The sequence below is a fragment of the Protopterus annectens genome, chromosome 1.part0, assembly GCF_019279795.1.
Source record: "Protopterus annectens isolate FY-2018-M chromosome 1.part0, PAN1.0, whole genome shotgun sequence".
NCBI classification, from domain to species: Eukaryota; Metazoa; Chordata; order Ceratodontiformes; family Protopteridae; genus Protopterus; species Protopterus annectens.
This window is the reverse complement of record NC_056725.1, coordinates 1,018,791,807-1,018,818,645: the sequence shown is the minus strand read 5'-3', so window position 1 is coordinate 1,018,818,645 and position 26,839 is coordinate 1,018,791,807. Positions and strand designations below refer to the sequence as shown.

Genomic DNA, 26,839 nt, shown 5'->3' with positions numbered 1-26,839 from the left:
CTCCACACTGGCCTTGTCAAATTTGGTTCCCCTTTCTCCATCCCTACCTAGTGGACGCCCCCTGGATTCTGGACCCTCAACCAGATCTGCTGACTCGTATGTCAGGGCAGCTCCATCCCTCTCTTCAGACCCTCCGGTTGACAGCCTGGCTCCTCCACTTCCATCATTAGTCAGGCTTCATAATTTTTCACCGAAAGTGGTTCATATTTTGTCTTCCTCCCATAAGCCTTCAACCAGAAAAATCTATTCCAGCAAATGGAAGAGATTTTCCATATGGGCGCATGCAAGACAACTCCAGTTTCGTCAGTCCTGGAGTTCCTCTCCATGACTTTTAACCAGGGATCAGCGGCCACAACTATTAAGGTCCAGTTGTTGGCTATTTCCACTTTTCACGTCGCTGATGAGCCTAGTCTCATGGCACATAGACTTTGTAAGGCATTCCTGAAGGGCACTAAGCTGCTTCGTCCTCCAGTTTTTGACCCAGTTATGCCTTGGGACCTAAATTCTGCTTACAATGTCTCACTTCACCCCCCTTTGAGCCTGCAGCCACTTGTGATTTAAAATATTTGACTTGGAAGACAATCTCTTTGGTAGCCATCACTTCAGCCAGATGTGTCTCGGAGCTTCAAGCCTTATCAGTTAGACCACCTTACTTGATTTTTAATAAGGACAGGGTTTCTCTCAGACCAAACCCTTCCTTTCTACCGAAAGTGGCTTCCGTTAGTAATCTAAATCAATCCATTGAACTACCTGTATTCTTTCCAGAGTTCTCGAACAAGGCAGAATTTAGATTTCATCAGCTGGATGTGCACAGACAATTACGATTCTATTTACATAGAATGAAAGATCTTAGAAAATCGGATCAGTTGTTTGTCTCCTTTTCAGAAAACAGGATTGGGTCTCCTGTTTCCAAAGTCACGTTGTATAGATGGATCTCCAGTTATATTTCTTTCATTTATGCTTCAGGTGGCAGGGATTTACCATTTTGAGTGAAGGCTCATTCTACCCGATCTGTGTCTGCATCTACAGCCTTTCAGGCCAGGTTTTCTGTGGATGATATTTGTGCTGTGGCTACATGGGCATCTCCTCACACCTTTGTTACTCACTACAAGTTAGATTTGGTGTCCAGAGGCAGGTCTTCCTTTGGTTCCACAGTGCTCAGGAGTATTTTCCACTGAGCCTCCCAGGATTCAGGTGCTGGGGACGCTGTCCTACGGGTAAGAATGTAGGCGAGATTGGACTACATAACATCTAGAAGTTATGTACTCACCATAACGTTCGATGTATGTAGTCCATCTCGCCTCACATTCTTACTTACCCCCCCTCCTGGAGGACCTAGGGGTTAGGTATGGTTTCAAATTCTTTTCTAGTTGGTATGTTCTTCCTTCTCTATGTGTTGTTGTGTGTGGAGAAGTGAGTGATTGAGCTCGCAGCAAACTAGATCTGAGAAAAGGGAGCAGTGCAGCATGGGCTACCTTCTCAGCCCAGCCAATTGAAAGACTTCAAGCTAGGGTATGGCCGAGTCGGAGCCAAGGTTCGGCTCCGAACCCACGGGTAAGAATATGAGGCGAGATGGACTACATACATCGAACGTTATGGTGAGTACATAACTTCTTGTTATGACCTTATGTCAAAGTGGTAGTTTTAAAAACTTCTCTCTTTTTTTAAACTCACGAAATATAAAACAATTGCTATAATTATTATGGGTCTTATATTATGAGATCAACAGGTGAAAATGTTGAATCTCACTTGTTCAACACCAAAATGTGGAACTCCAAGTTTCCGGAACGGCCAAAACACAGATTTATTTCCAACGGAAATAAATCGGTTGGCTGTTCTATGATTCCTGCACTTTCCCTGACTGTAGTGCGGTCTCGGAGTTAGAATATTTAGTTAGGGGTTGTGTGGGGGGGGCACAGCCCCCCACTTAAATATGTTTGTTTTAGTGTGGTGTTGGTGTTTGGCCAACCGATTTCTTTCCTTTGGAAAGAAATCAGTGTTTTGGCCATTCGGGAAACTTGGAGTTCGACATTTTGGTGTCGAACAAGTGAGGTTCGACATTTTCACCTGTCCATCTTATGATATAGACCCAATTATTATAACTACAAGAATTGCAGCTCTAATAAAAAACTAATGTAAGTAGGCATAACTTTGTAATCTTTATCAAATGTACCAGAAATGACCCTAATCTTATAGTGTTCTCCAACGTAAATGTTTTAATTAGCAGCCCATCTGCAGTCATAATTAAATTTCACATTCTTCGAGTTTGCCATTTGAAACTCTGCTTGTATACTTCATGCACTGCATGCAGATTATTACATTTGTGTCCCTTGAAACAAATGCAGCTATGTTAAAAATACCCATCCAGAAGAGATATGGCAGCATACAGTATTTGGACAGCACGTAAATGTATCTACCACTCAGTTAAGAGATGCATTCAAGTGGAAATATATATAGGCTCTTTTTTTAACTTCTTTATTAAATTACATTTTAAACAGTGACTTAGCTACACATATTAATAGAAGAGAAAATGAACCGTAATAATGTTTTTCATCATTTTCATATAATAAACTTATCTGTTGTCTTTTTGACAGTTATTTAGTACATTACCTAACATTGCTGCATTCCTGCTTTCACTTAAATCTCCCTTTTCCTACTAACTTTATACTGTGTGCATTGTCACGAAAGAATGTGTAATTTGCTCTTACCATTTTCTAAAGACCTCGCCTCCAGTTTTTATTTTCCTTTACAATATTCAATACTTTAGTTCCACTTGGTGCTGTTTTGGAGGCCAGTAGCCTTAAACTTAGTATAAAGCCTTCCTCATATCTAGGTAATTCAAACCCTGTGTAGTAACTCAAGAGAATCATTTCCTCAGTTACAAACATTTGCTCTCCTAACATTTCCAATAGAGTAGTCTAAGTAATTTTTAAAATCCACCAACTCATTGCATTCACAAAAAACATGTTCCCAATTTATTGTTAATTTGTTTATGCATTTTTCTCTTGATATAAATAAATATTATATCTTCTTTCGGCTGCTCCCATTAGGGGGTCGCCACAGCAGATCAACTGTTTCCATTTCTTCCTGTCCTCTGCGTCTTGCTCTGTCACACCAACCACCTGCATGTCCTGTCTTACCACATCCATAAACCTTATCTTAGGCCTTCTTCTTTTCCTGTTACCTGGCAGCTTCATCCTTAGCATCTTTTTTCCAATATACTCTGCATCCCTCCTCAGCACATGTCCAAAAAAACATAATCTTGCCTCTCTAGCTTTTTCTCCAAAGCTTCCAACCTGGGCTGACCCTCTAATATACTTATTCCTAACCCTGTTCATCCTCGTCACACCCAATGCAAATCTTAACATCTTCAGTTCTGCCACGTCAAGCTCTGACTCCTGCCTTTTTGTCAGTGCAACTGTCTCCAACCCATATAACATAGCTGGTCTCACTACCCTCTTGTAGACCTTCCCTTTCACTCTTACTGGTACTCATCTGTCACAAATCACTCCTGACACTCTTCTCCACCCACTCCATCCTGCCTGTACTCTCTTCTTCACCTCTCTTCCACACTCACCATTACTCTGAACTGTTGATCCCAAGTATTTAAACTCATCCACCTTCGTCACCTCTACTCCCTGCATCCTCACCATTCCTCTATCCTCCCTCTCATTCACACACATATATTCTGTCTTAGTCCTGCTGACCTTGATTGTTTTTCTCTCTAGAGCATATCTCCACCTCTCCAGGGTCTCCTCCACCTGTTCCTTACTCTCACTACAGATCACAATGTCATCTGCAAACATCATAGTCCACGGGGACTCCTGTCTGATCTCGTCTGTCAACCTGTCCATCACCATTGCAAACAAGAAAGGGCTCAGAGCTGATCCTTGATGTAATCCCAGTAACATTTATTTCAATAGTTTACAAGTAATGCCTTAAATATACTCTTACTAAAATATTTAGCCTACAATTCATAATCAACATTATTTATTTCATGCATATTTTTATTTTTAATGTCTTCATTCTGATGAAAATTAAAATATTAAAATATTTTACCCTGACCCATTCTGCCCATATGACAGCACCTTACAACTAGAGTGTATAAACTCACACCTTTCATGAGTCTACCTCTCTAGATTTTTCAATTTAAGAATACACTTCATTCAGTCCTGGAAAATGGCAGTTTAGTTAATAATATATGGATGTTATAGGGAAGGGTGTCTTTAAATGGAGGTGTATGTTAAGTGTGACGTGATTGATGACTTTTTTATTTAAACTTTGCATTTGTACATGTCTGTTATCTGAAGAAGTCTCCCTATAAGGAGAGATGAAAAGCACTTAATATAACAGACTTTAATTTTTACTTGTGGGTGACCAGTGGAGTGATTTCCTAGCTTTTTTATCCAGTTTGTGTTTTTTTTTTTGGCTTTTCTGGTGTTTAATATTGACATTGCCTCCATGAACCCACCTTCACTGGCTACATTGAGTTTTAATGGAGGATTTCTTAAGTCTTTATGGACCTTAAGAAGTCCTTTTATTACAGGGATATGTGGATGTGTCGCAACAAAAAGTTCAAATAAAGTTTCTTCAGTTTTACGGCTTAGTAACAGTTCTCATAGAACATCATGAACATTTTGTATCATTTGTTTAAATCATGCCCCACTGATCATACTATAAGTTATGGTTTCATTAAGCATGGCAATCATCCTAGTATAATAATCCGATTGGTTCATAACCACAGTTGCTCCTCCTTTATCTGCCACAGATATTATAATTTCTTTATTGGCCTGTAGTTCTTTGAGAGCCATATGTTCAGATCGAGTTATATTATGAAAATGTCTGTGTTTCTTGTTTAGAGTTGTAGTTGTTTCATGCTGACATATCTTTAAGAAAGTATCAGTCAAAGGACTATTTTGCCTTAAGAAAGTACTAGGTTTTTTAAAAGTAATACAGTTGGTTTCAGCTCTTCCTTCATGAGTACATTGTAACATGATATTTTTACAGAACATCTTTAGATTCACTAGGACATCACTAATGTGAGAGGGTGTAGCTGGAATAAACAGCGCCTTTATTCAACAAATTATTCTGTGTGTCAGTTAATGCATAGTTGCTCACGTCGATTACTAATTTGGATTCACCGGTGCTCAGCCCTCTGAAAATTTTCTCCTCTTCCTCTCCCAACTGAGTAATCATTGGTGAACTTGCTTTACAGATGATTTCACTGGTAGATGCAAGTTGGAAAAAAATGAATGAATATTGATGTTTTCTTTAGGTCTAGCTCTCAGGAACGTGTCTTTCTGTATAGAGGTTCCTCCAGTCTTAGGGGTAGTGGACAATGTTTTGCTGGATTCTTCCTTATAGCCAGATTCCCTTCCTTGCCCCTTGGAAACCTGTTAGATTTTACATAGATCTGGATTCCGGCAAACATCTTTTCAAGAATGTGCAGTAGACCTTGAAGTGGTTATAAGAGAGCTAAAGCTAGCACTTCCAAGAATCCCCTGCCAACTGACAAAGAAAGCAGAGCCTTGGACAGGTTCAGAAAGAAGGACTATACGTCTGCTACCTTGCTCATGATGGCTTTGAATTGCCAGTTTCATATGGTCAAGTGTCATGAAACCAGTTTATACCAGATAAATGCCAGACTTGAGCAGTTCTTATTCTGAAGTAACTAAGCTCTCTTTGCACTTCTAGCAGGACAGTAGCTTCAAGATCTGTCACTGGAAGACATGCCAGGCTGAGGGAAAAGTCCCTTCCTGAACATATGAAATCCAGTTTGCTGGATGATCCTTTAGACAAAGATTATCTTTTTTTGTCCCAAGGCTGAAACCAGGCTTAAGAAGATGGGAGAATAAGGTCCAAGTCCATGCAAATAGTCAAGGACTTTCTTTAAGTCCAACCTCCTTCCTTCAGCCGCAGTTACCCTATCAAGCACTGGTCCTTTTCCAGTCTCCCAGTCTAAGCCTAGACATAGGAGTCCTGGAAGGGGAAGAAGTCAAAGGCAGCACCCGTGACTGAGAGAGTGGCAAACAGATTCCAATAGGCCTGGGGGATACCACTAACAGGGACTCAGCAGGGAGCAATCATGACTCTTCCATGAGACTCCCTATACTCCTCCCCTCCTTATCCCCTTTCAGACTAGAAGGGCAGTTGTCCTTCTTAAAGAAGTAAACTCTCATTACAAGGGATTAATAGGCAGGGAAAATCATACAACTTCAGTTGAAGTAGCCTCTAATTCAATCACGTTTCCCAGATATTCCACCAAATCAACAAACAGAGACATTAAAGAAATACAACTCCTCTGCACCCAAGGATCTGTGGAACCAGTACCAAACAGATTACAAGGAAAGGGATTTTACTGAAGACTTTTATTCGTTCTCAGAAAAGAGGGTACCTTGAGGCCTACTCTGGATGTATCAAGGCTCAAAAGACTCTTGCAGGTACCAAAATTCAAAATTCTAACCCTTCGAAAATTGCTGCCCATGATCTCACATAATGCTTACATGGTATCCTTACACTGAAAAGACACATATCTCCACATTCACATAAAAAAATCTCACAGGAGGTTCTTGCACTTCAAACCAGGTATGAGGCATTATCAATTTTGTGCTGTACCCTTTAGTTTGTGTACTGCACAAAATGCCTAGCCTCAGTAATAGCCTTCTGCAGGTCAAAGGGCATTCAGATTTACCCCTACGTAGACAACTGCCTCATTCAGACAACAAATCTAAAAAAAACTCGAAGCAGATCTGCTTATACATCCGAGAGAGCTTGGCTTCACCGGGGTTCACAATCAATACACAAAAGTCTCAGACTGTCCCGCAAACAGGATAGTGTTACTGGGGACTTTGCTGGACTCCTCACTTCAGAAAGCCATCCTTCCTTCCTGCAGACAAGGTTACCTTTCTAAGTCTGTACTTCCAAAATCTCCTTCTCAAGAACTACCTCATGCCAGTGTGTTCTTCAGAGCTTTGAGTTACGTGGATTCTTGCATCCTCATGATCCCTCTGGCAAGACTACATATAAAGAAGCTGCAGTGGTACCTCAGAAATATGTGGTCCAACATTCTCAGTCGTTCAACTTCAGAGTGTAGCTTCTCCCCATCTCAGGAACAGTTGACTAGTGGGCCCAAGCATGTATTGCAGTATTCTTTCTCCTTCCTCCTTCCCCTCTTGCCTTCTCCTCTCTAGTTCCAGGTTGTTCACTCCTTCTCTGTACTTACTCTGGAGTTTATGAACTTAGGTCCTTGACCTCAGGGACCTGTTAGGGGGCTCCTGTCTGTCAGGGGAAAGAAAGTACTAAAGTTATGGTGTTGGTTGACTCCCTTTATACCCAGACTCTGTCTTTAGGAGGAGGAGGAGAAAATTCCCTGGTAGACAGCCTGATCAAGGACTTCCGTAGCAGGAAATCCCATTGGTTATGACTGCAACAGTAAATACACTCAAACATTTAGAACTGCATCCAAAATCCTAATCTCTCCTTGTTTCTTGAAATCTGTAGTTTCATCATCTCCCCTTTCCACTTTGATTTATAGCCTTTTACTTGTGTTATGAATGTGAACCTTTATGGCATAGCTCTAATGTATACTATCAAGTCTGGTAATCCTGTACCTCCTTGTTCTACGGGAAGCCACTTCACTCTTCACATCTTACCCTCCCATATAAATTCCTTCAACTCTGTAGAAATGTTCATCTTCTTCAGCTGTTATGTTCCTGCTACAGTACATACAAAAAGATTCCCTTTTCCATAGAGCCCTTATTGTTCCTGAAAGATTGAAGTAAAAAACAACGGAAAACTGCACCAAAATTCAAATAAAATCAAGAAGTGTCAACGAAATTCTAAAGCATGTACTTTTATAAAATAAAATAAAAATAAAATAATAAGAATTGTATCATTTGTTTTGCTAGATTTAGAGGGTTATTTTCATATCATGTTGGGTATAATAATTTTGTAGTTTCTGCTATTTTATATATAGTTATAAAATGTTTTTGTATATATTCACAAAATACCCCTTGTTTGTTAGGATTTATGAAATGCAAGAATATTTACCAAGGGGGAAGGTATTATTTAGTGATTGCATTTGTGCTTCTATTTGTAATAGCTAATTAATGTATGACATAATTATTTAATTGAAATGTTTTACAAATGACTTACTATTTAAGTTGCTGGTGTATCACAAAGAAACATCCCTTGAAGGCGAAATGTCGAGGTACCAGGATTAAACAGACCTGGTGGTTCATCTACTGTGTGCTATTTGTGTTCCTTAAAGATTGTTTATATGGTCAGTCTTTGCTGGCCAACAGTCCACTTGTGTGGGTGGTTTAGGATTACAGGTATGCACTGCTTAATGTCCTTATGCACAACATCCGACCACATTTACGTCCAGGTTTTACTAAGCGGACGTAATGACATCGGCCATTGTGCAGATGGACATTAAGCGAAGCATAATGCAAAGTATACGGTGTTCACTTAACATCCATGCTGCTTAACATTCTAATGAATAAAACTGGTTCCAGATGTAAAGAAGTGCATACCTGACCCTTAATCATAAAAAAAACAAAACAAAATGATCCTATTTACTCAAAAAATAGTCAACTGACTACAAAAATTATTTCAAAATCACTTCCTCTGACATTATCAACATAGAACTAGTAAACTAAGCTTATAGCAGTCACATTAATTAAATCTTAAAATCTGATCATCGTATAAAACATGCAGTAAAAAACACTTAACAAGAGTCAAACAGTACCTCGCTGATAATGCCAGAAAAAATATTGCCCAATCCCTTCACATCCCTCCACTACTTCACACTGCTCCTATCTTGATTAACTTACAATCCACAAAACCCTCACTTTTGGAACACTACTATAATAAGGTGGTGAAATTTGCCAGCAGTCATTGTTATAAGGCACATAAAATGTCTGTCTTTAAAAAACTTCATTGGTTAGAGTTACGGCATTACCATGCACTCTCCCAACCAGTGACTTCCCACAAACGTGTCTCTTATCCACACAAATGCCCTAGTTTGAAGAATGTTCTCCAACTTTATAACCCAAGTCGACACTCTAAACCAAGAGGATACATTAAACATACCTGACTCTCTACAAGCACAGCTCCTGGATGGTAAATGTCCTGTCTCTTGCTTTCTCCTGTTCTTTCTAAGCACTACATCCTGTGTTATTGGGCTAAAATCTCTTCCTGCCTCTCCCTCCTCTTCTGTTTACCTGTCCTAAAACATTGTCTGTCACCTCTTCACACTAATCCTCCTTTTTCTCCTTTTCTGTGCTTCTACTAAGTTCATTTCCAAATATGTTTCATAACTCTTTGTGTGATGCTGGTATTAATTGATGATACTCTGTTTAAAGTTTTTATATTTGTAGATTACATGTATACCTCTGTTTACCATCTTCTTTATGTAATGTTATCATTTTTAGTAGCATTTCCTTTGAAAAGAGATGGCATTCTGCCCATTCAGAATATCCCGGTAAACAAATACAATAGATAAATAAATAGCTTCCCCAATTTATTTTTTTGTATGTTGTGCATTTGTGAATGTTAATGTTCCCCCAGTACTAGTTTCTGAATTCACATTAAATCTAAGTGTTATTTTTTGACTTCTTGGATGGCCCATCTCCTGTTGCCTTGTACTCTAAGGATAGGAATATTAAATCCATTCTGGAGTCTAGTTTAGCCAGGATTCAGGTGACCCATATTAAGATGCTTAAGTGTGGTTTCTGCAAAATGTGCAGGCATCTCCATGATGGCCTGTATGTTGTAGTTGGAAACTTTGCTTAAACTCTAGGGTGCCCGGGTAAAAGTAGTTGGCAGTACTACGCATGTAATATATTTTTCTAGTTGTGGAACCTGCAATGTATTCTGTGTGGGAAAAACTATTAGTAAATTGAAAGACAGAATTAGGGAGCACTATTATGACATGAATGCAGTATATAGACATTCTGTCATCTGTTCAGATTTTAAGAAGTTCACATTTTTTATTATTGACAGAATTTGTTTTTCCCCGTTATGTGGGGACATTGACACAGTTTTAGAGGTCAAGGAGTTAAATTGGCAGATCCGACTTAATGCCAGTGTTGCACCAGGTTTAAACGATGTAATTTCCATCACCAGCTTGTTGAAAGAGCAGCTTGTTGTTGAACATTTTCAATATTTTTTAACATTTTTAATGTTTTAGGGGTTCTCTTCATTTGTGAGAGTTTTTAAAGCTTTTCAATAGTTCATAATGTTCTCAGCTGGTTTAATGATTGCAACATATTTTTTCATGTATATATACATATATGCAGTATTTTCACTTGACATACATATGGTGATCCTGTCTATATTTACTATTTGACATTTATTGGAATTTATTACCATTTATTATTTGCATGGGTTGCTACTAGCTGGTTTATACTGGTTACCTTTGCACATTGGTACATATTTATTTATTTACAGTTATTTATAAATATATTTTAGAGGTAACACACATTTTTAGTGCAGGATTTTATTCAAGTGGTCAAAGGGGAACATTCTTCGTAAGGAAGCAACTGTTTATGGATTCAGTCGTGTTTTACTGGTCCTTTGAGGGTTAACTGATTCATGTGTGATGTTTTAATTTATGCATAAACAATGGTTTGGGATTTTTTTTTAAAAGCACTGTTTATTATTTGTGTTCTCTGAAGACGTTTGTTTCAGTAAAGACAAAAGCACTCATTGTTGTTTAAGGCTTGTTGTCCCCCTTGTGGTCCCTGTTTTTTTATTTTTTTGTGCTTAGTGTTTGTTTTTGCACTTCTTGGATAACTTCACTTCTATAGAAACTCTTCATAAAAGGCTATGGTGGGAAGTGCTGGTAAATATTGCCTTATGTACACAGCTGAGCTGAAGAAACCAAGATGGATGTTGTGACCTTTGCTTATCATGGGCAAGGAAAATCTGCCAATAAGTAAACTAAATCGGCAAGATTTAGTCATTGTAGCAAGAAATAATATTCCCTTGCTGGTTGAGCTTTAACCATGGCTGTATCCTCTTTTGCTGCCTACTTTAAATGTATTTTCATCTGAACATTTGAGCAACATAGATATTGGCTATCATTCATAACATTCATCATCTTCATTCTCAACCCCCTTTTTTCCCATTTACTACATGGGGTCGGAGTGTCGCCTTCTCTCTTGGTTCAGTGCTTTTCTCCTGCCTTCATCAAGCGTCATATCTGATAGTTGCAGGTCTTCTCTTTTGCAGTCCATACATTTCATTGTTGGAGCCATTTATTTTCTCTTTCTTCCTGTCTGTCCCAAATTTTCATTAGACGATTGTCTTCTCTTTTTTTGCACATGTGCCTGAACCACTATAATCTGTTCTCTTTGACCTTGTCTGTAATTGGAGCTACTTGGGCTTCTGCTCTGATGTCACCAGTTCATCTGTCTCACAGTGTGCACCCTACCACCCATCTCAGGCACTTCATCTCCATCACCTCTTGCTTTCTCAGATACTCTGCTTTCACTGCCCAGGTTTCTGTACCATACAGTAGTATTGGTCACACTAGTTTTTTTGTACACCTTACTTTTCAGCTTCTTCAGAATTTTTCCAGCAGACACTACTCATGACAGTCTGTGCTGGTTGGCTGCAGCCCTCTGATTCTAGCTTTGACCTCTTCAGTAAGACTTCTCTTCTCCTCATCCCACCCATTCCAGATACTTGAAGCTGTTAACCTGTTCCACTATTTTTCCTTTAATCTCAAATCTCAGTTTGTTTTGATTACCCCCATTTGCTGACATTAGAACTGTCTTATTTGTACTCAGTTTCATCCCATTTGCCTTCAGTTTTCCATTCCATTTCCCTATCATTTGTGAAGTTCTTCCTTGTCTGCTTGCAATGTTACCATGTCTGCTTACAGCAACTTTATCTGTTCCCTCTAACCTGTTTGATAATGTAATACATTGTCAGTATTGTTGAAGAATAGTGGGTTCAGAGCTGATCCCTGATGCATACCCACTCCAACTGGAAACCTCCTCTGTAAGTCTTAACACTGTTTGTACTTGTGTTACTGGGTCTTTATACATAGCCTGCATTAATTCTACCAGTGTTTCTGGGACTTGGAACCATCACAAAACTGCCCAAATCAGATTTTTCAGGACTTTGTCATATACTTTCTCTAAGTTTAGGAATGCCCACTTGGACTCCTTCCTCATCTCTAACTTCTTCTCAACTGTCAGTCTCACTGCCAACATCGATTCAGTTATGCTACATCCTGATCTAAATCTGAACTGCTCATCTCCCATCTTACTTTCTAATATTCTGCTTAGTCATTTATTAATCATCATCTCTAGAATTTTCTTGCAGTGTGACAAGAGTTTTATTCCTCTGTACTGCCCACAGTTATGAACGTCCCCTTTGTTCTTGTACACTGGCACTAGTATACTTATTCTACAGTCATCTGGGACATGCCTTTCTCACCATACTGCTGTGAATACCTTCAGGAACCAATTTTCCCATAATTCATGCAGCATTTTGATCATATCTGCTGTGATCTCATCTAAGCCTACTACTTTCCTTGAGTTCGTTTTATTTAATGCTGTTCTTACTTTTTCTAGTGTGGGATCCTCTTCTTTTGTTGTATGCTGTGTATGGTGCAGTAGATCTTTTGTGGGGTTTTCTTGATTCAGAAGCTACTGGAAGTACTCCTTCCCACTTGCTTTTTATGTCCTTTGGACTGGTGAGCAGGTTGTTGCTGGCATCTGTTATGAAAGGTGTTTGATGACTCTCTTCTTTATCTTTCTTTTTTTTTTGCCTTGCAACCTGGTAGAGTTCTTTGTGCAGTCTACTGATTCACATTTTAGAAAATGGTAGAGTGCCCAATGCCTTTTTCCTCTCTATTCCAACTGCTCTTTTAGCCTGTTTGTTAGCCAACCAATATTCCTTCTTAACTTGGTCCATCTTTTCTATCTCCCACTTTTTCCTGTACTCTTTTATTTTGCCGACTTCCTAGACTTCTGCATTTTACCTCCAGCTATCCTTATGTATCTTATTTCCATACCTGTCTCAGCCACGTCTCTGTTTTACAATCCTCAGACATACTGTTTTAAGATGCTGCCATTCTTCTCCAACTCCACCAGTTTCCTCTTCTCCCTGATGCGCTAGAGTTCTGAGTATTTCCGTGAACTCTTGTGCTTTCTCTTCAGTCAGCTTCCAGGTTTTTATCCAAGTCTATGTTGACTTTAGAGCCTTCTCTGATCACTGCCTGCAGATGATTGTGGTAACCAGTGGTTTATGTTGTGGTCCCACTGTTTCACTGGGGATGAATTTGCAGTCACTGATTCTACCCTATTTATGCAAACATTATAGTATGGATATTGTAAGATTTGGTTTCATTTAAATGTAGTTTATTGGACATAAATATAGTATTCTTTTTTGAAGAGGCCTAGAAATGCAGCCATATTAAACAAGTTGTATGTCTTCATGTTACATTTTGCATGCAGATTCAGTAGAAATGAATGCAGTACTGTAATTTGAATAAAAACGTGCTAACAGAATGTGCAGTACATTTAGTACAAAAAGGCTTGGGAATCAAGATTAAAGAGGCATGTAGAACATACCTCTCAACCTAGACACATTAAAAATCTGGACAAAGGCCTATGAAAAATAGGTACAAATCCATATGCGGATTAACATAAAATTTACATGCATAATTATGTAACCCCGCCCATTCCAATGGGATTGTGAGATACCAACTTTCGAACGCAAACTGAAGAACAGACAACCAAAATATGTCCCAGGCCCAGACCCTGTAGTAAATGGTAACCATTTTTTTTAAATGTGTAACGATGATGTTCACTTGGAATGGAGAAGATGAACCTTAGGATTTTGTTTTTGGTGACTTACAGTATGTGGGTTTTGTGGTAGATGTAGGACATTTATTGGTAGGCAATATTCTAATCTTAACAAAAAATATTATAGTTTGCTAGGACCTCCAAAAGTCATTCTCCGCGGCCTACTGATCAGTGGCATCGCTAGAGTTTGTGCCGACCGAGGCTGTCTTTGAGTTTGCCGCCCTTCCACTCTCACAAAATCATGGCCGAATGGGGCCCTCTCCCCGCAGTCATTCCAGTATCCCATTACTTGCCTATTTCGCACCCCATTTACCATAAACACTGTAATGTGCATCCTACTTTACTTTTACAATGATTATTTGGATTTCATTTAGAACTTTTATTTTACATATTACAGCACGAAGACTAATAGGCATTTGCTAAACAAAGCAATACAGTCTCACAATGAAAATAAACTTCTCTGCCCTTGAAAGTAAACTCACATTCATTGAAACCCACATTCAAAGAAAATGCATCTGGCCAGTGGTGGATAAAGATTACCTTTGGGTTGTTTTCAAATTATACGTCCCTTGCCCATGAAGCATACATGTGTTTTTTGATACACCTTTAGTGATTGCATTGAATTATATTGTTTGTATAAAACAGCACACATGTTAGAGTGCATTTTAAATTTATTGTTTTGAACATTTTTCCAGTAAGCAACGAAACAAAATGCATGAATCGGTAATGACAAAACTGCCCAATTCAGAACATTTCCATCATAAAAGTCTACTCAAACTTCTACAATCCACCAGTAACAGTAAATACACACATCCATCTCTGCAGAAGTAAAAGTCACCTAAATAATTTCACATTAAAGAGATCTGTAACTAACCAACTTCAAATGTCATTATTCCATCTACAAATAAAGTGCCTGTTGCCCTTGAGGAGTAAGTTGCTTGTTACATTAAAAAATGACAAGCTAGTAATATTGCAGTAGGGAATGGATGGCAAACTGATAACAGCTTCATAGTTACTAGGTGTCTCCACCAAAGAGGACATTCTCAAGACTGCAACATCCACCCCCCCTTTAAAAGTACAACACAGTACAGTATGAGCAATCCATGTACATACTGTGGGTGTAGAACTCACAGCCTTCTGCATCAAAAGAAAGTATTCTACCTGTCATGCTACTAACTAAACTTTTCTCCTGCTGAAGAACTATGCAGCACACAAAGTCTGGAAAAAGACACAATTTATTTTGCGGGTCCCAAAACCAGGGACACAGTTTAAACATTGCTTGTATAATCTTAGAAAACTTGCTAGAATAAAATGATTTGTGTTACCATGCATTTCCTGAAAGATAGCAATACTGAAACTTAAATGGCTATCATTATTTACTGAATTCATTTCTCACTAATTTAGTAGAAAACCACAAATTCTAAGAGGAACAGACCAAAGAGTTGAACACAAGTGGTGGTGTGGGTAGGGAATTCAGGCTCTTGCTCCTTGTACCCAAGGTACAGGGTTTGAGCCTGATTACCACTAACCGCCAGGTATATTTACCGGCAGCATTTTACACACGTTTACACATGCGTGCATGCACACACACACACACACACACACACACACACACACACACACACACACACACACACACACACACACACACACACACACACACACACACACACACACACACACACACACACACACACACACACACACACACACACACACACACACACACACACACAGTGATTTCTAATGCCTTCACACATTGCAATAAACTTGCAGAGCCAGCAGATTGATTAGAAAGCAGCAAAACTGAACTTGGCTAGAAACGCAGATAAATACAAGTACGGGTAAACAGTAACTTTTAACGCCTTCACTAAACTTGCAAGCAGCTGCAGACTGATTAGACACACACACACATACTCTACCTTAGCTACACTTACTTGATGCATAATAAATGCAGAATAACAGGTAAACACACACTCTGCAATAAACTTGCAGAGCCAGAGCAGCAGATTGAGTTACAGAGCCAGAGCAAAAGATTGATTTGCAGAGCCAGAGCAGCAGATTGATTAGAGCGGCCGATGGGAACTTGCAGAGCCAGCAGATTGATGCAGTTCAATACAACTAAAATAAATAAAGCAGAAAGTTATTGGCATAATGCACGCACAACAGTTCACAAACTACGGGTAAACAGTACAGTTCTTGCCAGCAGATAAAATAAACAAAGCACAAAGTTCTTGGCTGGCCAGCAGATAAAATAATGCACAACATCAGTTCAAAGAGTTGTTTTTCTTACCTGGAGGCTGGGACATGGGCGGACTCTGCAAAATTTAAATTATGCGGCCCGCCATCACTGTTGTTATATTCCCTACTTCCCTCCGAGTCCAACAGACAGTAGCTGATGCCATCATGCATGCTCCTGTAGGCTGGTGATGCGTGGTGACATCAGCCAAAAATTTAAAGTGGTAATACAAAACAAACAAACAAAAAAAGACTCGGAAATTAAGGGCGCCACTCAGGAATTCGTGGCACCCCAATATTTTGCCCCTCAAACCTGGTAAATACTGAGGAATTTGGTACAGTTGAGAGGTTTTTGTGTAGAACTTGTAGCAAAGTTACAGAGTTTTGGTATTATTATGAGAGATACTTCAGACCCAGGAGTGAGTCATTTATTTGTACTGATACTCGGAAAGTCATTGCAGTGCAGACCACAGACGTTTGGTACAGACACTCGAGAGTGAGTGCAGAAGTCAGGTCCAATATTCAGCATTCCAGAGTATTAGTCATATTATGCAGGAGGAAAGGAATAATTCTGACACTGTACATAATAAAACATTCTTAACCTAACTCCAGTGTATGCAGATTTTTTATTCTGAAAGGTACAAGAAGATTTGGTACATAAAGGAGAGACTGGCACCTGTTCAGCACAGTTCTGGGTAATTAACCGATAAAGATATTCATTCCAGCCTCATTCCAGTATTCTACAGCCTGATCAAGTCTTAAAAATATTCAGTTCAAAGGTAGGATGTGTTTGGAAAACACATTCCAATTGGCTTATTTTATAAGGCTCCCATCTCTTCTTCCCATTAGAATACACAGTAAGACCAGTTTAAGTGAGACCTGAGTTCTCTTATTAGGAGCCCTTTTTGGGGGGGGGGGGGTACTGTGGTTAGGAAATCCTTTCCTTCCACTTTCACTCTGGTCTCCTGTTCTGAAATGTTCACACTTGACAGCATGCATGTCCTGTTTTGGTGTACTGAATGACAGTAGGTACTGCAGGAGGAGTGCATTTCTAGCCCTACCCAAACAGTTTCTTTTCTGCTGCTGATGCGGTTCAGATCCCTAATCATTAACTCATTTTAGAAATATTCCTTCATTTGATGTGGAAAAATTCTTAAATTTAGTGCCTAGAAAACCTGAAACTTCTAAATGCTCATGTGGCCATCAGATGCTGGAGTATGCACCCACAACATTAATAGCTATATTCTTTAAGGCAGGAACAAGCATTTCATACTCTACCACTTTTCATTCCAGCCATTTGGAGTTGTAGGAGAGTGAAACTCTAGACCCATCTCACATTTCACAAGATGGTGATAGTTTAGATTGCATAACACATTGTGTGAGAGAAGTGATTACAGGCCAGTGCTGAAAGGTCAAGGGTACTAAGATTAGATGTTCCTCTATTAGTGAGTTGTCAAGTTAACACCTGCCCTCCACCCTGGTGAATATGGATGAGTGTTTTTGACTTGTACCACTGGCAGTCACCTTGGGATTACATTCTGAGGGTATCAACATTGTCCTTCCTTCACATGCACAGCTGGACCTGTCTTGCATTATGTCTTTTTTTCAGGGAGCCTTTTCTGAAATCCTCCTGACCAGTGATCAGTGGCCACATTTATAATCAGAAACTACTCTGCCTAGGCCTTCGCAGATCCTGCAAGACTCAACAGGATACTTTGAGAAAGAATCACTATTGTCTTGTACACTGAGGCTGTCAAATCAGACTTATGCTTTCTTATAGTTTGCCATATGGTAGAATGTGGCTTTGTGGCTGGAAGATAGCATCCTTAAGGAACATGGGTGTTTAAGTTAGTGCCATACCCTCCTCCAGTTTTTCTTGTCCATGCAGCAGCTTCAAAAAGTGCTCACACTGAACATTAGTTCCCATCACCACACTTTTCTAGGTACTCAGAGTCACAAACAGTATGTCAACTGAGCTCATCCCGGTTTGCATCTGGAAGATGTTCTACCTCATTGTCTGTGTCTGCAAAGAGACCGATGGGATTTCATATGTCATCCTGTCTGAAATGGGTAAAGATGACAAAACCTCTTCTCCCAACTTCTCTTTCCTTCCCCAGTGATTCCCTCCTTAGGAGAAAATCTTAGTCTTTTGAAGACCTCTTTGAACAGGCCTTTGGCCATTTGCCCTCTTCCCAGAAGTATCTATTTTTACTAGAGAGGAAGAAGGCTATGGACCCTTGGGATAGCCCACTGTACAATTTGTGGACAGTAGTTCAATCTTTGTGTCTCAGGATCAGTAAGGTGCCGCTCTCCTGGTGCCCAAGAAGATAGCTGTTCTCTCTCCATCTGAGTGGCATGAAATCCTTTCTTAGAAAAGTAGTGATACCTAACTTTGTCATGCTTTTAGTCCAGTACATATCCTAGAGACCACATCACCTTGCACATCATACTGCCTGGTAAGGTGACTACATTTTAGGGCAAGACTGACCAGAAGTGGTTCCCATACATTATTTTAGGGCCTGTATATTTCAACCATTTTTCTCACTTGGCCAATTCTTTCTAGTGGATCAGGCACAGGAAGACGTTATCTCCTGATTTTGGGATCAACAAGGTGCTAGCTAAGACCCTTAACAAGTCTTCGAAGTAGACTATTGTATTGTCTGCTGCACTGATGGTAGGTGTGAGGCAGTGATCAAATGCTAGTCTGGATTATGCTGTTCTTCTTTAAGGAAGATCTTAGACTGTCTGGAATGCCCTTTCCATGCGAAAGTTCTTTTGGGACAGCTCTTTCAGGATTTGGTGAGGGACCCTCAGAAGAGAAAATATCCCATTATTGTATTAAAGAGCCATTACAACCCCTGACCCTATGCTTTTCAAGCTCAGTCATCTAAGGAAAAAGAAAATTCCTTTCATGATTAAGAAGGGCTTTTAAGCTTAAAGCATTTTTTTGAAAACCGTAGCTTGTTTATCTACGTCTCCCAAAAGGATAGTTCTACCTTGCCAACAATAATAGTCCTGACTGTGGTCTGGATCTGTATATGAGAGGGATGTCTACAAATTTGTCCAAGTTTGGAGGGACATCACAAAAGGTCATTGAGTTTTTGACATGCTCACAAGCAGCCATGCCTTAGAGAGCTTAGGAGCTCCTCCAAAAAGACCCCTGCTCAGTGAGACAGCTATATCTGTATAGCTCTTGGGAATAACCCTGACTCTGCTTCTTAATGAAGCCATTAAGACCCTCCCTTAAATGAGGTGAAGGGCTGTAATCCTCCTTTGCTTGGATCCATAGAGATTAAAACACTTCTCTCCTATCCTGGTTTACCTTGGTTTCAACAGAAATATTACTTTGTTTAGCTGGAGAAAGTGACTTTATACGGGGTTACGACATTGCTGCTCATGGTGCTTGAATAGGATTTCTGTACATGATGGGTCTCTAGGTTTGCATAGGATGTTCCTTTGATATGTGGTGGATACATTTTATCTGCACCCTGGGTGTTGACCAGTTTAATAGCTATCATGCCAGAAGTCTTACACAAATTTGTAATTCCGTGTGTTCTACTGCTTGGATGACTGGCTTTTGGTGTTCCTACTAAGAAACTCCCTTGTCAGCACCTCTAGAGTGAATGCTTCCTTAGATTGCAGTCCCTCGGTAATCATAAAATGAGAGTGTTTTTCTGAACCCATATCAGAGAGTTCTGCTTAACAACTCAGAGTTGGACATTGTCCCATGTCGGTTGTTTTGTGAAACGTTTCTGCCCTACATGAAAATCCCCTTTCTCTAACAATACCACTACACAAAATACATACACATCCTGTATAGCAGGGCACATGCCCAACACTAAAACTATTCCCTTATCTAACTCTTTCTCTAAAGCAGACTTGCAAACCCTTATGCACATACTCTCTTCTCCCTAATTCTGAAACTTTTGGTATATCCCAAAGTTTCAGCATTATCAAACACAGACACTTTTAGTAACCTAAAGCACATGCCCCACACAAAAAGGAATAGTCACCATTCGTCCATTTTCATAAAGTCAGCAATCTGTAATGAATGCTGTTGATGAAAATGGAGAGCAATATAGTATGTCAAAAAAGTTAGCATTTGACAAGGTGAACTGCAACCATATATATGTGTGTGTGTGTGTGTGTGTGTGTATCTATCTATCTATATATATATATATATATATATATATATATATATATATATATATAAATCTATATATATATATATATATATATATATATATATATATAAATCTATATATATATATATATATATATAGAGAGAGAGAGTATATATATATATATATATATATATATAGAGAGAGAGAGAGAGATACACAGTGGATATAAAAAAAAGCGTACACACCCCTGTTCCCCTGTTAAAATGCCAGGTTTTTGTGATATAAAAAATGAGGCCACAATAAATCATTTCAAAACTTTTCCCATCTTTAATGTGACCTATAACCTGTACAAAAACTTTTCCCATCTTTAATCTGACCTATAACCTGTACAATTCAATTGAAAAACAGACAAATCTGTTAGGGGAAAAATATAAAAAAATAAAAAACGTACAATAAGCTGGTTGCATAAGTGTGCACACCCTTAAACTTATACTTTGTTGAAGCACCTTTTGATTTAATTACAGCATTAAGTCTTCTTGGGTAGGAGTCTATCAGCTTGGCACATCTTGACTTGGCAATGTTTGCCCACTCTTCCTTGCAAAAGCGCTCCAAATGTGTTAGATAGTGATGGCATCTCTTGTCCACAGCCCTCTTCAGGTCACCCCACAGATTTTGTATTGGATTTTGGTCTGGGCTGTGGCTAGGCCATTCCATAACTTAAAATTTCTTCTGGTGAAGCCATTCTTTTGTTGATTTTGATGTATGCTTGAGGTCATTGTTGTGTTGAAAGGTGAAATTCTTCTTCTTCTTCTTCAGCTTTCTAACAGACGCCTGAAAGTTTTGGTCCAAAAGTGACTGGTATTTGGAACTGTTCATAATTCCCTCCACCTTGACTAAAGCACCAGTTCCAGCTGAAGAAAAGCAACCCCAAAGCATGATACTGCCACCACCATGCTTCGCCTTGGGATGGTGTTCTTTTGGTGATGCAAAGTGTTGTTTTTGCGCCAACCGCACCTTTTGGAATTGTGGCCAAAAAGTTCAACCTTGGTCTCATCAGACCATAGCACGTTTTTCCACATGCTTTTGGGAGACTTGATGTATTGTTTTGCAAATTTTAGTTGGGCCTGGATGTTTTTCTGTATAAGAAAAGGCTTCTGTCTTGCAACCCTACCCCACAGTCCAGACATATGGAGAATACAGGAGATTGTTGTCACATGTAGTACACAGCCAGTACTTGCCAGAATTTCCTGCAGCTCCTTCAGTGTTGTTGTAGTTCTCTTGGCAGCCTCCCTGATCAGTTTTCATCTTGTCTTTTCATCAGTTTTGGAAGGATGTCCAGTTCTTTGCAACGTCACTGTTGGCCCATATATTATCCACTTTTTGATGACTGTCTTCACTGTGTTCCATGGTATATATCCAATGCTGTGGAAATTGTTATGTACCCTTCTCCTGACTGATACCTTTCAACAATGAGATCCTTTTGATGCTTTGTAAGCTCTCTGCGAACCATGGCTTTTGCTGTAGCAGGCAACTGAGTAAATGTTAGGACAATCCTGCTAGGACAGCTTAACTTTATTTGGGGTTAATCAGAGTCTCTTTAATTGATGGCAGGTGTGTACCCAAAAAGTCTTAATGCTGTAAAAAAAATCAAAAGGTGCTTCAACAAATTATTATTTTAAGGGTGTGTGCACTTATGTAACCAGCCTATTGTACATTTTTTCATTTTTTATTTTTTGTTTATAATTTTTCCCCTAACAGATTTGTTTGGTTTTCAATGGAATTGTACAGGTTATAGGTCACATTAAAGGTGAGAAAAGTTTTGAAATTATTTATTGTGGTCTCATTTTTTTATATCATAAAAACCTGACATTTTAACAGGGGTGTGTAAACTTTTTATATCCAGTGTGTGTGTGTGTGTGTGTGTGTGTGTGTGTGTGTGTGTGTGTGTGTATATATATATATATATATATATATATATATATATCTATATATATGTATGTATTTATTTATTTAAGGACCATGCCTCTTCAGGTAGCCTCTAGACAAATCCTCTTTCAGCTGGCATCTGCACACCCATTCTTCCCTGCAACCCCCCTAGATGCTTGTACTATTTATCGAACCTGGGGTTGCCTGTGCAATCGTTAGGGCTTTATCCCTCTGTGACATAGTGTTGGCTATGTGAAATGCTTGTAAATCTAAAGACAAGAAGTTCACATTTGCTGTATGGAAATGCCTACATTTCTGTGGAAAGGCTTTATATGTTGCAGTCTCCTCATGCATTTTCTTTCAGGATTCTGACTGTGGTTGTATCAGACATAATTAGTTTTGCATAACAAATTCGGGTTTGTATTGCTTTATGGATGGCTGATGTTAAATGCAAGTCAGATTTCAGATGTTGATCTGCGGTAAAACCCTAATGTTTAATGGAGAATACTAACTCTAGACTGAATTGCCTTTAGTCTATATTTCAATTTTTGTCATTCTGAATTGTACTGGAAAATAAAACAGCTTTAGTTTTTGTTATATTGAATCAAACTTAGAGCTTACGGACATTTGTTTGCAGCTTGTTTCAGTACCAGTAACAAATGGATCTGAGAAATTTAACCTGAGTTTAGCCACTAGCTTTGTTCTGAAGTTTGACATACAACAGTGGTGATGCCACTCCGTGAGGATGCAAGTACCACTGACCCCAGAAACTGCAATCCCATCAGCCTGATGTGTCTTGTATACAAAGCCATGGGGCTTATTATAACTGGCATGATTAACTATGACATTATAACTTTCATCAACCTAGACCTGCAGTGGCTTTGTTTTGTTATGGGTAGATCCTGTCAATGAATTTGGCTAACTTCTTTGAAAGAGTTATACAAGCTGTTGGCAGTGATCATTCTATACACTTGGCAAACCTAAACCTGGCCAAGGTCTTCTACACTGTACCCCATGCTGTACAGTTAGTAAGTTAATGCATTTACAAATAGATCGTTATGTGTTAAGATAGATAGCAAACTGGTTAAGGAGAGAACCCATACTGTGTGGGTAGCAGGTGTCTCATCAAAGAATGTGAAGGTAACCAGTGGTGTTAAACAGCATTCTCTGCTCGGACCCCTTTTGTTTGGCATTCTGGTCCACAAACCTAAACCTCTGGCTTACTATGTTTGCTGATGAATGCAAATTTGTCATTGTCAAGTCACTGTCTGATACCCAAACCCTACAACAAGAACTTGGACTTGTAAACATTGGTATGCTAACAACAGGGTTAAGTTTTGAATGCTAAAAAGTGTAGCATAATTGCATTTGGTAAATCATCCCTCTCCTTAACTTGTGACATAGACAACACTCCAAAATAACAGTGCTATTAGAGACCTCGATAGTTCCTGCCTTGATCATCATGTAAAGAACTAGTCAGAATGGCTTTCTGTATAGCACAGGTGATCACCAAGGGGATAACTTCTAGATCAAAAGAGGTCATTGTCCACTTATATTCAGCAATGAGTAGACCAAGTATTGAATGTAGTGCTCCTTTGGGATGTACCTCACTAGACATAGTAACAACTAGAAAGAGCACAGAGGTTCCAGAATAAGGAAATCACTGTCTTAAAAAAATTTAGGTAGCAGAAAAGACTGGAAGCACTGACCCTTCATTCATTGACTTACAGACTGTTGAGGGGAAGTCTATTCCTTGCCTTTCGAACTCAGTAGTGCATGATATTTTGTATTTCCAAAAATCATATAGTTCCATAAATACTGGAACAAGGGATCTATATCTTCCCCAGCAAATAAATCAAACAAGGTGAATAGATAGGTTCAGTGCTGCAGAGGTGGGGAAAGCACTGTGTAGACTCCCACTGCAAAGTAATCAGTGTGAAACTCTGTCTTCCTTAAAATAGGAATCAAACAATTGTGTAGGTAATCACAAATTCACCCCTGGGTTTTCTGGCCTGACTCTCCTTGAGAGAGAGAGAAGATTCAGTCTGATGGTGGCCACTAGCAAGATGTAAATGGTCACAGGGCTCCTTTCCCTTTTATTTATTTTGATCCTTTAAGTAGGAAAGTAATCTGCATATTGAGTAATGTTACTTGGACTGCATTGAGTATGCACTGCATTTGTGCTGAAAAGTAGTCATGGCAGGACATTAAAAAAATTAATCAGAGTCTAGAAACTCTAAAACAGGCATATGTTTCTTGTTCCTTTTAATTGCAGTGCCAAGTCATTTTAAATTTAAATGTAAACGCCATTCTGAGCATTAAATTGGAATGGTTCTCTTGGATCAGTGCATTACCCTGGTCAAATGCATAAATAAATAAAACAAAGTAATAAATATAAGGAAAACTGCAAGGTTACACTCACCAACACTCCTGTGCTTCCAAATAGTTAAAGAAAAAATATGAAATGCAGGCGTGGTGGCACAGTATGCGTAGAGCGTATCAATCAACAGCAGTCTGTATAACACACAAATACACTAATATGCTAGCTGCGTACAGATAGAGTTACCAGTTAGTATCACCGTAAGAAGCAAAAGTAGACCAAGTACTATATCAGGCTTCCGTGGAACAATGGCTTGAAAACTCTTCAGCACCTCAAGCGTTCAACGGGACATGTCCAAAGTCATATAACAAAGAAAGCAAATAAATGCAATGCAGGCTTGTTATTCAACGCCAGTATGCAAGTCAGTGCATACAAAAATAAGCTATCTGCTTGTAGATGGAGTCAACAGTTAATTCAAATAAAGTACCTGATTCAAGAGCAAAACTTCAGAGGAACAATAGCTTGGAAACCTTCAATGACAAACCAAGCGTTCAACAGAGTATATCCAAGATAGTTTATTCATAAAAATCGGCAAGCGCTTTCAACTAGGTCTTCATCAGGCAGTTAAAAAAGTAATAAATATGATTATTTACTTTATAGCATAGTTGACTGATCATCAGATCTGAATTTCTACTACTGAATCTGGAGGGCGACATAAAGAGCCTATCATTCAGTTTATGTAGTGACAGCATCTCTTGCAAGGTTAAATTACTTTTGAAACAGGTCAGAGGTGCTTCATAGTAATTTTAATGCAGTTATTTTGAGTGTAATTATTATTTATACTGCAGACTTGATTTCAGAGTCATAGGATGTCTGACGGATCAGAGGATGGTGACTTGATCATTTTTTAATCACGTCTCACTGATGATGTTATTGGTATTCAAAATACTTGCTGACAGAATGCTGTATCAGAGGTGCTGCTGAGTATTTGCAGAGTTGCTTTGCTGTTGTCAGACATGATGGGATAAGCAGACTATTGTTGTCTATAAAGAATTTCAAATCAGGCAAATGCCTGAGGGTCCTGTTGCAGTTTTCATCATACTTATTTGTATTGCCCTAATATCATCACTTCTATGTTCATAAAACTTACCCTGCAACTGCAAGTTGAGAAGAAATTCTATATCTTTTGGGTTCATAGGTAGGTACTAGGCTATTGGCCCTAGGGCCTATATAAGCCTAGCCAAAAAGGTATCATGGCTTTCGCCCCCCAAGAAAATTATTTTCCTGTGCCCCTGTCGAACATAGCCACAGAAGTGATCCGCGGGGTGAATTTCCTATCTCCCATCCAATTATTAAGATTTTTCTTGAAGAGTGCTAATGAGGAGCTTTGTTTGATATAGATAGGTAGTTTGCTCCAGAGTATGAGAAGTCTCTGGGACAGGACTCTGTCGCTCCAGCATGTTCTGTTTATTGTGGTGACAAGGTTTAGGTCCCTAGAGTGTGTAGCTCAGAGAGATTTGGATTTCTTTAAGTGGAGCATGTCCAACAGCTCTGGGTTTGACATAGCTTTGTATGTTAGGCAGAGATTGCCTCTGAGTAGGCGATATGCGACGGAGTAAAGCTGGAGTGTTTTAGACGGTCTGCGTAGTGCATCTGTTTGTGGCCAGTAATCCTCTTTGTGAGGTATTTCTGTGGCCTTTCTAGTTGTTGTAGATGTCTTGTGAGGTACATACCAAAGGGACATTTTACTCTATAATGGGTCAGTCACACGTGCTAAATACTCACTAATGTAAAAGGATTGAGTTAGAATCCATGAAAAACAAGAAATATGGTATAAATGTTGCTAGTCTGCTTCTGTTCTCATCCACAGTCTATGGTCACTCCTTGTGTGGACATTCCATCTGTTATGCTGCATATGATAATAGTCATGGCTTATGTTGTGTGGGTATACTCAGCTCACTGTGGTTTATGAGGTGGAGTAAGACAGAGGGGACTTGTACATCACTTTGACTTTTTACTGTAGAGTGGAATCATGTTGAAGGACCAAATCATTTCACACAGTTGAGTTTACCGATTAAAGACATACAAGTGATAATTGTCCCTTTGTCCTTACTCATTTTTTTTTTCCTCCACAGACAAAGAATCGTTTTACCCCCTCATTGATGTAAATTGGTGGGAGGAAAATGCAGTCATCTTGGCTCGGTGCTCTGGCGCTTTGACAGTGTCATCAGTGAAGTCTTTAAGGAACCTTTTGGGAAAGTGTTGTGAATGGTTTGAGCCATCCCCACTGGTTACTGCTGCTCATGATGGAGGGTTTCTCAGCTTGGAGGTATGTTTGTTGCTTTTCCAAAAGGCTTTACTAAAGTTGCATCTGCCACAGCATTATTTGCCAGGTTTTGTAAAGCTGA

At 39.2% G+C, this 26,839-nt stretch overlaps 1 protein-coding gene across 1 annotated transcript in view; it reads left to right on the top strand.

Annotated features, from left to right (window-relative positions):
- Positions 1-26,839, top strand: part of NBAS (NBAS subunit of NRZ tethering complex) — a 3,380,746-nt gene that overhangs the window by 794,337 nt on the left and 2,559,570 nt on the right. Inside the window, exon 14 of the mRNA XM_044064792.1 lies at positions 26,567-26,760. Coding sequence (XP_043920727.1) covers positions 26,567-26,760 — 194 coding nt within the window. The remainder of the gene's footprint in view (positions 1-26,566; positions 26,761-26,839) is intronic.